The sequence below is a fragment of the Nicotiana sylvestris genome, chromosome 10, assembly GCF_000393655.2.
Source record: "Nicotiana sylvestris chromosome 10, ASM39365v2, whole genome shotgun sequence".
Lineage (NCBI taxonomy): Eukaryota > Viridiplantae > Streptophyta > Magnoliopsida > Solanales > Solanaceae > Nicotiana > Nicotiana sylvestris.
The window spans coordinates 155,362,307-155,373,028 of record NC_091066.1 but is presented as its reverse complement, the minus strand read 5'-3'; the positions used below and the strand labels follow the sequence as shown (position 1 = coordinate 155,373,028).

General features: G+C 36.9%; 1 protein-coding gene across 1 annotated transcript; it reads right to left on the bottom strand.

Moving 5' to 3' along the window:
- Positions 1 to 284: 284 nt before the first annotated feature.
- Positions 285 to 7,699, bottom strand: LOC104227877 (uncharacterized). The gene is made up of 12 exons (XM_070160414.1): positions 7,563 to 7,699; positions 6,671 to 6,730; positions 6,357 to 6,569; positions 6,019 to 6,147; positions 4,781 to 5,470; positions 4,280 to 4,472; positions 3,997 to 4,190; positions 2,202 to 2,300; positions 1,898 to 2,037; positions 1,326 to 1,601; positions 908 to 1,229; positions 285 to 702 (listed from the first exon to the last, which is right to left on the bottom strand). The coding sequence occupies exons 2-11, from the start codon at positions 6,704 to 6,706 to the stop codon at positions 965 to 967; spliced, it is 2,235 nt and encodes a 744-aa protein (XP_070016515.1). The 5' UTR covers positions 6,707 to 6,730; positions 7,563 to 7,699; the 3' UTR covers positions 285 to 702; positions 908 to 964.
- Positions 7,700 to 10,722: the final 3,023 nt, after the last annotated feature.

Genomic DNA, 10,722 nt, shown 5'->3' with positions numbered 1-10,722 from the left:
TGTTCTACCAAAAATTTGTATTTCTTTTTTAGTTTGTTTCATATAATTCCCATTTTCAAATAGAACCATATTTCATAGTTAAATCAACGGAACTGCTTGTCCAACTTTAACCATTTTGTTGGATTTGCAACAGCTGAAGTTGTTTACTTACGAGGAATATTAGTACCACTTTACCAGAATTTTAACTGATCTGATACTACTTCAATGGTTAAATTAACTAGCTATGGTCGCGAAGGGCTAACACATGCAAGAATCTCTGATCCATGAATAACAGGTGGTGGCCGTTGGACAATGACGAAAATGGTTTTAACACTAATGAACTGATACTTTCTTCTGTTAGATGTAAATAACAAATACAACATGAAACAAGTAACAACGCACATCTGTCCGAGGAACATAACGCGCATCAATCCGAGGAACATAGTTATCCCTTCTTACAACTCAACATTATATTCGCCTATTGAGGTGGACAAAACTGATACTCAGCTATAAGACATAAAAACAAAATTTGAGAGCTCTTCCACTTCACAGCTAGAGCCTATGATACGACCAAATACAGCAACTAATTTCAGTGGCATCACTATGGCACAGTTGGAGGGAAAGACAGAAGACGCATATTGTAACCACATGAATCCAACATTCAGAGCACGCAATAGTTTGTTCAATCCCTCTGTACGTCCAACATTCTGCATCTTCCTTGCCCTGGAATAATGAAGGAGCAAACATTCAACATTTTGTATCATTAACAGTTCTAACACTGATGTGTAGCATTATGGGTTGTTCATTAGTATCTACATCTACTACATATGACGACCACATTTGGTTCAGATAGTTGAACATGACAAACACATGGAAAATAATTGATTATATATTCACTGTCAATGCAACATAAAGAATGAAACCTTACCAAAAACCAGGAAGCATTTGACAATAAGATTTTCCAAGTGACAAACAAAAGCTAAATTCATCTTCTTCTCTTCCGGCCCTTTCCCAATTGCCCTGATTTAAATGCATGCTCTTGTTCTTGAAGAAAAGCAAGATTTTTCCCATGTTTCTCAGCCTTTTCTGCGGCTAGTAGGGCCTTTTCTCTTTCCTTCGCCTCGGCCAAGAACCTATTATCCTTTACCAGTTCACGTGCAGCACCTTTAGCTTCCTGTTTCAGACGTTTCTTCAACTTTTTCATTTCAGCACGCTCACGATCTGGATCATAATCTCTACCCTTGACAAAGCTGTAGAAGTAGATGATCAGAAGATGATTAAGCTCAATAGGAAACAAACAATTTGATTCGTTTAATTTAAGATAATGCAGTAAGAAAGCATATTACTTCTCAAATTTCGGATTAAGCATCCTGATGGGCACAGGTTTTTTCTTCCGCATTTTCAGAGGTTGACGCAGCATGTGATGTTCCTGAGCCTTCGTATCAATTAATTGGGAAACATCCTTGATCTTCTCCCTTAATGCATCTGGAATATGATTTTCTCCAGCCAATTTGCATAATAATTTTGAAATTGGCATGAAAATCTCAGGAAAAGAAATAAGTTCCTTATATACATTTACAAATCCTTGCAGGGTTTCCAGAACTGTTACAAGCATGCTGGTCCTGTATGAGAAACCATATAATCGCATCAAGTTCTAGGTTCCCAGAAAAGCAAATTAGGTGTAGAATTTCAAGCAGAGATACTTGTTATGTTAACCAGCTGATTGACAATCATAATATTAGGATATTGAAAGTTAGAATAACAAACCACATCTTGAATGGACCTAGACAGAGACTTATTGAACATATTTCTAATTTGTTCAAGTATCTTAACATAGAGCCATATTTAACAATTTAAAGAACTTTGGGATTCCTCTAATAGATTTGTCCATATGCATGTCAATAGAACGCTAACTAACCTGTAGTTATCAGAGTGGAAATACTGAGAGTCCTCTGGTAAGTCCATCAGCATAAGAAAATCTAAAGAATCCATCTCCACTTTGCTACTGCGTATACAAAGCAAAGGCCCAAGCTCTTTGATCTCCATAAGGTTATCCAACTGCAGCACAAGAACATGCCTGTCAATTCACAAGTGGAAGGAAGCAACCAAAATACATCCCAATGACAATAGAAAGTATTTGCAAAATAAGACAAGGGCGATGATTAACAGCTTCAAGAATTAGATTAGCAAGAAGAACATCATAAGCTTCAGCCAAGCCAAACCTGAGAATTAGACCGCTGCTTTCTGTCTAAAGCTGCCATCAGCAAAGTTTGAATAAATACTATAGCCTCCGAACAAAACTTCTGAGATTGTTTAATTACCTGCAGGGCTAGATGTTGATATCCATAAGCTTGGAGAACTAAGTTCATATGATCATTCTGTATTTAACACCATCAACCAGGAAGAATGTTCTTGAGAATAAACGAAATAAAAACCAAAAGTTAATCCCAAAATGTGTGTTCCTACGATCAACCGATCTTTAATTTTCACGTGCTGTTTGACCCGCAGTTGAGGATAAATCACACATAGCTACCCTAACCAACTTGAGTCGAGAGCAATCACTCGTAGGTGCAAGGGGGATGACTAGCTGGCTATTGTGAATAATCTGGTTCCATAAACCTGAAAAAGTCCTAAGCACTACTTGAACCTTAATGTTGAGTGAATTTAGCAAGATACTCCCTCTATTCCAATTTGTTGACTGTGTTTGACCGAACATAAAATCTAAGGAAGAAACAAAGAGTTTTGATAATAAGCTAAATATGCAAAAAATTACACATAGTACCAAGTTAAAGTATTAGTTTTCATTTCCAGTGGAGACTGCAACAAAGTCGTACCAATGACAAGATGAGAATGTTTAAGTTAACTACTTCCGAAATATAAAACGGTGCAATCTTTTTGGAACAGACAACAAAAGTAATAACAGATAGGGAACAAGGGAGTATGAGACAGTTGGCTTCGCTCAGCTCATTGGATAAATTGGTGATCATTTGGATACGTGAGGCACTTCTATATCACTACCTGGGTACCTAGCTTCTAACTTGCCCAGGCGCATTGGTGTCAAAACTAAATGATATGGGAATAAGTTCTTCATATGAAATCTTTAAACCTGCAAAGAACTAAAGAGACTGAATTGCGAGGTTCTAAATAACAGCATTCTGACATTACCTATGTGCAAGGAAAGGTGAAATTTAAGACCGTCTACTAAATATCCTGTTAAAAAAAGACTAACAAATAAAAAATCTGAGATTGACACCTAAAAATTTAAGGTGACAATTTTTTGAAGCCTTTTTTTATTTCTTTGATGAGGTAAATTTGTATACATGTAACAGCCTCAAGTGTATGCAGACATGTACAAGAGGTACAGAAGTAGCTCTTACAGATTGTGAAGAGAACTAATAAAGTTTCTGAAGCCTTTTACACCTTAAACAAGCAAAGCTAGGGTATGAATTCATATTTCAAGCATGAGAAACACCGCGTTTGTATACCAAAATTTTTAGAAGATCACAAATGAAACTAATAAGAGATATACAAGCAAATGAGCAAGATATTGAATATGTTTGCAATTAAAGTCGTGACTTAAAAAGCAACTAGCTCTCTAAGGAACCACTGCTCTCACACTGGACTAAAATGATGTATTAAATACAAAACTAGGCAGAGGAACAGGGAATTTATTCATCAAAAAACTAAGCAGGAAGAGGGAGAAACAAAGGAGATAACTATAAATAGTTTCAAAGATAGATGAACTGACGAAATTAGACCAAGGAGGGTAAGTTGCAGAAGTTTACTATGGCACACATACTATTAATAAAGTAAGAAGATATATACTAGGCTGAGACAGTACACTACACATCCAGAAGTCTAGATGCTGCTTTGATTAAGATGAAGATGATACGGGCGGAAACAATATGTGCTCTGATGGCACAGAATACTTTACCAAACAAAATTCCAGCGCTCGTAATTTAAACAAATGATCAATTTCAGCGCATGGGAGATAAATGAAACATGGTATCCACTTACACTTAGCAGCAAAGAGCACAAGAAGGAAGCAATTGCAATATCTCTTCCACAAATGATGGGACACCGCATAAGGTATTCACACATCAGTAGTATAGCAGGAGTCATGACACAATGGCGAAAATCAGAGCATGGAAATATCATGGACCAAAGCCTCAACAGAAAGATGGTCTTCAAAGATGGCCAACTGCTTTTTCCTATGAGGATGGACGAAATGAATTAAACACAAGAAGTAAAGCCAAGGAATAAGAACAATTAAAGAAACAAACAGGTTATCAAAGCCAACCTGTATTCTTAAGATCTTCACAAAATTGTGCCCTTGTCCTTTGTAGCCTTTGGCGAGCACATATAGCTGCAAAGTATGGAGTCGCTGCACTCATCTCCATCAGCGGCTTTACAAGCAAATTTAATAGCTTGAAATTCAATGGCTTCTTATTTGCCAACACAGCGAAATATTGCAGCAATACCCCGTAAAAAACCTGACGAAAGAAACAAGCTACTTATAAAGCAATTGAGGTAGCAAAGACTTACCCACCAAAAATGACTTATCTAGTTCACACTACCCATAACCTTATCATCTAACAACAAAACATGCATTTTCGATCAGCATGCAGATATATTCACATGAACATTCATTCATTATATTTTCATGGGTAATGGTAAATACAGTTAAATGGTGAATACTCTTAAAAATTCAAGGCAAAACTTCATACCATTTGTTCACACAAAGGAGAAGGAAGAAAGTCATCAATCTTAAAGAAATTACAGTGAGAACAGAGTATCATACTTGCATTTTCTTTTTATTCTCTGCTGCGACAGTTATTGCATTGAATGCACGAATTCTCCTAATTGCTTCAATAACTTGATCATCAGAACAATTGTCTATCAATGAAGTAAACTCCTCAAGGGTTTTGGGGGCTTCAATTGTATAGGGAAGTTCGTTTTGTCGATGCTTCACAGTCACTTTTTCTTTTTCGGTTTGTGAAGTGCCAACTTGTTTCCCCTTGATGAATACCTCCTTATGGTCCTTTATTTTCACCACCTTTTTAGCATCATCACCAAAACCTTCGTCATCATCCTCTAGCTCAGTATCAATAATATCATCGTCACTTTGCTCCCAGTCCTTAATAGTCTGTGTCTTTCCTTGCTCTTCATCATACTCGTCGCTTCCTTCTTCTTCCCCATCATCATTTCCTTCATCTTCCCCATCGTCACTTCCTTCATCCTCACCATCGTCCTCCTCTCTCTCTGAATCCCCAGTAGAAGCAGCATCTTCACTCTCAAGTTCACTTTCTTTCCTTCTCAAAATTTCGCCAATCCAACCCAACTTAGTTCTAGGCAGCTCCTCAAGATCGTCCCCAAGATCATCGCCAGATACAGTTCTTGGGTCTTTAACCAATTTACGGTTATCATCAGATGCATTTCCATCTTCATCACTCCCATCATCAGCAGCAGCCATTCTCTTCTGACGTTCTTGCTGAAAAATGAAAAGGCTTTGATTAGAAAATATCTACTATACCCAAAACATAAATGCTCCTTATCCTACCAAAACGATGCCAATCGTAATAGTGTTAGATCTTTGAAATAATAATCCAGCTAAATTTCCTTGCTAAGGGAATTTATTGTGTTTTAGAACATTACCATGCGAAAGTGCTCAAAAAAAGCAATCACTACTAATACACAGTAGCCAGTTTCCTGATGAAGGCATTAAAGAACACTCATGATGATGCAAGAACATCAACCACCCAGCAGAAACAATGAAGTCATACATTACAACCACTTGAAACTTGAAAGCACATACAGATAATATTAAAGCAGCTATGTTTAAATTAATCAATAGAAACAGGATCCTCAATCCTCAAAAGAAAACACTGTCAAAGGGACTTGAGTTGGTCTAGAAAATAATTGTGCAACTTTACTAATAGAAATGCCACCACTTTCTCCATCATGCACCAAATACTGTCATTTGTAATGCATGGTATAAAGAGACACAAGGAGCTCTTGATTCTGTCATAGCAGTCATACCTCCAACAATTCCAGCCGTTCTTTCTCCTCCTGCGCAATTTCCTCAGGAGTCTTTGTCCGGTCTGATGGGCGAGCACGCATATCCAGTGCCATCTCACTAACAAGCATCTCATAAGTGTCAGGCTTTTCCTGAAGCAAATTAGGAATCTAAAGTGGTCAACATAGACAAATCTAATATAATCAAAAGAAAGATTATTGGTAATTTGTTCATGGATGATGCACTAGAAACCTAAAAGAGATGGTGAACAAAAGACAGGCACATGAAAGGAGGAAAGACTAGGATGCTCGGTATCCATCAGGAATGTATCCGGCAATTGGGAAAAAACCCCCACTTATACCTTCCCAATAGATGCTTTTCTGGGAACATCAGCTACCTCATCTTTCTTCACATTACCAACTGAAATGTTCTTGTTCACAAGAGCCTTCAGAGCATTTATCTTGTCTGGTTGGGTCAGTGACAGTAAGGCTTTCGACTCCACTAGCGATGTAAAATCTTTGTCCAATTGTTCAGTTAATGCATCATTTTCTTCTCTGTCCTTTGCTTTTTGGGCCTAACAATGTAGGAAAAACAAAAGAATTGTCAAACATATGGCAAGTAAACAAACCATTCTCTTATCAGATTGCAACAATAAGACATTAAACAATGACAAACCTTAAGGAATTTACTCTTTTGAATAATTTCTTCCATCACTTCTTTCTTGGTTTTCTGCCTCTGTAATAAGATGGTACACCAAATCAGGAGCAGAACGACATATGGGTTGCAAATAACAACAAAGAGAATCTTTCGAGACATGTTTGTGAACTATGGATTATCATCCCACACAAAATGATGTATGCTCCCAGTAAGAAAGTAAGAACCTGTTTCTTTTGATAACAGTCTTTATTTTTATCTCTTTCAGACCCAGGTTTTTACCGGCAGCCACTAAAATCAGTGTTCTCATATGTAATTGTACTGTTACCCATGTGTAAATGACATCTTATCAGAAATAAAAGCTAGTTCAGTATCATCAGTCAAAGCATACGACCGCCCCATGACAGCTTAGGTGGAGCACAACGATTTTTTTTTTTTTGATAAGTAAAGAATTTCATTGATGAAATTGCACCAAGCTGGTGCTGTCTGTACTCTGTACAGCCAAAAGAATATCTCTGTCTCTATACACCTTTCATACCTTTTACAATTGTAGGGTACTGTGAAGATCTAGTAATGCATCAATAACATGTACATTAAGCAACTTTCACCAAAAACCGAAAAGATATACACGCTTATATTTGATCTTATTTGTAGATGCAGCCCTTCCTTCAAAGCATATTCGCTTTTTTTCTTTTCGTACAACCCAAGAAAAGCATGGAGCATCAGTTTAAGTTACAAGGTGAAATCATGCCACATTAGTCAGTGTAACAATTAAGTAAGCTCTTTATCATAGTAGAGGCCTAGAGGGAGAAGGATATCCGCTATTTCATTTGTTAGCAGCTTGATAGAGTGAACTCCAAAATAGAGCAGGGGATATGCATCAAGAGGAGGTGAAAATGAGGAAGCATCTAACATTTTCCTCTGCTTCCACTGGACCTGCTAGGGCATTCTGAGATCCATGAGAGTTAAGGTGTCCCAAGATAGCTGACTTATCTGCACAGAAACAGACAGCTGTTATGAGGTAAGCAGATCATACAAGATCGATTTAAGATGCCAGATAGCAGAAAATCCAAGGTGAACATTACCACCTTCACTGTAAACAAGATATTGATAAAGATTGAATCCTATCATGATTGTAATCCTCTAGCTGGCAGCCAGACTAGGTTTAAGATAATGGTTTTTCTTCATAGGTTTTTCTCATTTTATTTTATTTTTTGAATGGATATATCTTCTATAAAAAAAGTCCAGGAAGAAGCTAGTCTAAGTCTCCAAGAGCATCAAGACCATTGAAAACTTTCTCCTTTGCCCCAAATGTGTGTTACTATACAAGGACTTCATAGTTTTTTTAGAAGGTAAATAATTTATCATATAACGGAAAAATCTCCAGTAAGCAAACAGTATATAAGAAGTTAGAGAATCTACAACATATGAACAATACCAATTCTTCTACACAAACTGGAACCTCAATGGTGCACCAAACGACACTAGGAATGAGAAGCTATTCCTCAAATATACATAGTCGTTCTCCACCCCATCAAAAGCTCATGGTTTCTTTCAAATGTACATAGACTTAAGACTGTTATGCAGTAACTGCCAAAAAAAGGAGGGTCAACTGACAATAAAAGAAAAATAGGTATCTTTACCATTCAGGATACAGAGTAGGCCAAACTAAATAAATATACAGTAAAGCTATCCTACCCTGACTCAAAAAGTGAAAAGGTACTCCATTGAACCAATGAAAGTGACCAACTTTCTTGATCTATCCCGAAAAGCTCAGCACATGTTTTAGAATAAAAATGTTTTCTCCCTCTACAAGTTCAAAGTATTCTTATTTATATGATTTCAAATTCAACGTGACATCTTGGCAACAAATTACTCCCTTTTTTGACATATTAAACTAGTACCATTCTAAACATTTCTCTACCAAACGCAATATACTTAACTATTCGAGCAGTTAACTCATAAATACATGTCATAGCAGGTCATTTTTTGGATGGAGAGAGTAATTCTTTTCATTATAATTTAGAAATACCACATGTAGCAACAACAAGAAGTTCACAAGACCGAGAACGAACCAAAAACAAAGGAAACTCAAAATCATCATCTAATATTTCATACTAACATTCCTCTCTTCACTTGAAATGAAAATGAATTGTTGTTCTTCCATTCTTTATGTTGTAATAAGATTCTGAGAAAGGGAAAAGGCCAGTTTTCACCTCCATCTTTCGAGATGTGCAGCTCTAAGGTTCTTTACTCAATGCATGGCAGGCTTACAACCTTTAGGACAGCAAAATGGTTTATTGACCATCTTCTATTCACAATGGAATTGAAGAAATAGAAAACACAAAAATAGTGATAGTACTTCTTAACACTTGCCCAAGGAGCAAGTAGGAAAAAAAACTGAAAACGGCACAATTTGCTCCCTCCAATAATAGAGCCCTTTAGACCTTATGACATGATAACAATTCTAGAGCAGCTCCTCTTTTACAAAGGAAACAAAATGGAAAGCTTATCATCATATCAAATGGAAAAACTGGCTAAGGGCTTTAAAACTAATCAAAGAAGAATCATATAACACATATCCAATGATTAAGGACTTCTGTGCCTCACTTATCATATCATATTTTCCTTCTCCACTTATTTGTAACTGTTTCTTTCCTGTTTTTTGGGATAAGGTATGGTAAATAGTCACTGTTCCATTTTTTCCTGTACCTAAAAGTTCAAATTCCAATCAGAATTGCTTTTCATTTATCTAGTACTCAACCTATCAGTTTGTCATAGCTATGAACAAGCATACGTGACAGTACATGCAGCACAAGTTTTATAGTACAATTCAGTATATCATTTCTTCATTTTTCATAATCCACCAAACTAAAGAGGAGAAATGGTGGATACGGCTGATATATTTCAGTAATATCTTTTGGTTGCGAAAATTGTCCAGTGTCAACTGAAAGGAAGGGAACTTCCCATCATTAGCATGGCAAAAAAATTCTAGAGAATGCTAATGATCGCACTACAGTTGTGTTCTAGTGCTATTTCAGGGTGGAACCAAAATGGGATTGCCCAACTGATAAATACAGCTGAATGTCACATCAATGGGACCGAACTTGTGCGCTCCGTTGCTCAATTTTTGAAGTCACTTATCAGATTTACGAATATCTGTATATGTTCCTGCAGAATTTGATAAAGTGCCAATATGTGCCGGATTTGCTGCAACTCTCCGACATGAGGGGAAAAGGTTGGTCTTTACATTGCATCTTGAAGTAATTGACTTGATGCACCTCGTGCTCATTAGACCTCTAGACTATCTACTACTCCCTCTGTTCCCATTTTGTCTGACACTCTTTCCTTTTAGTCGGTCCAAAAAAGAATGACGCCTTTCGATATTTAACAATTTAACTTTAAAATTCTCATTTTATCCTTATGTAATGATTTATATCCACAAAATTTCTATGGCTTGTTTTAGACGACAAGTTTCAAAATCTTTCTTTCATTCTTAAACTCCCTGCTCAGTCAAACATCATCACATAAGAACAAAGGGAGTATTAAATTAATAAAACACAAATTTTAGGATGGCTACAATGATACCCTAACATACAACAGATTAAAAGTTCTCCGCACCTGAAAAGTAAATAATCAAAGTCTTCTAGAAACAACAACAACAACAACAACGACCCAGTATAATCCCACAAGTGGGATCTGGGGAGGGTAATATGTACGCAGACCTTACTCCTACCCCGAAGGGTAGAGAGGCTGTTTCCAGGAGACCCTCGGCTCAAAAGCAACAGGAGCCGATATATTAACACCATAAAAATGCATAATAAAATAACAGCAATACAAGAGATATGAAATACAGAATACGAAATACGAAAAAGATGGCTGGTATATTAAAACTAGCAGGTAAAGCCCTGCATCAATAGACGACCAATGACATTCTTAGTCTAACTCTTAACTGGCTAGTCTCACTCTATTGTGCTGTAGAAATATTCACAACTCTCCCCTAACCTACAACCTTAATACTCGGCCTCCATAATTCCCTGTCAAGGGCCATGTCCTCAGTAATCCTAAGTCGC

Excerpts from the sequence above, each read along its gene's own strand:
- LOC104227877 (XM_070160414.1), bottom strand. The coding sequence starts at position 6,706 with ATGGAAGAAATTATTCAAAAGAGTAAATTCCTTAAG. Across the intron at positions 6,570-6,670 it reads AAAAGAGTAAATTCCTTAAG|GCCCAAAAAGCAAAGGACAG; the intron begins GTTTGTCATTGT and ends CTACATTGTTAG. Across the intron at positions 2,301-3,996 it reads TGTGCTCTTTGCTGCTAAGT|GTAATTAAACAATCTCAGAA; the intron begins GTAAGTGGATAC and ends CTAGCCCTGCAG.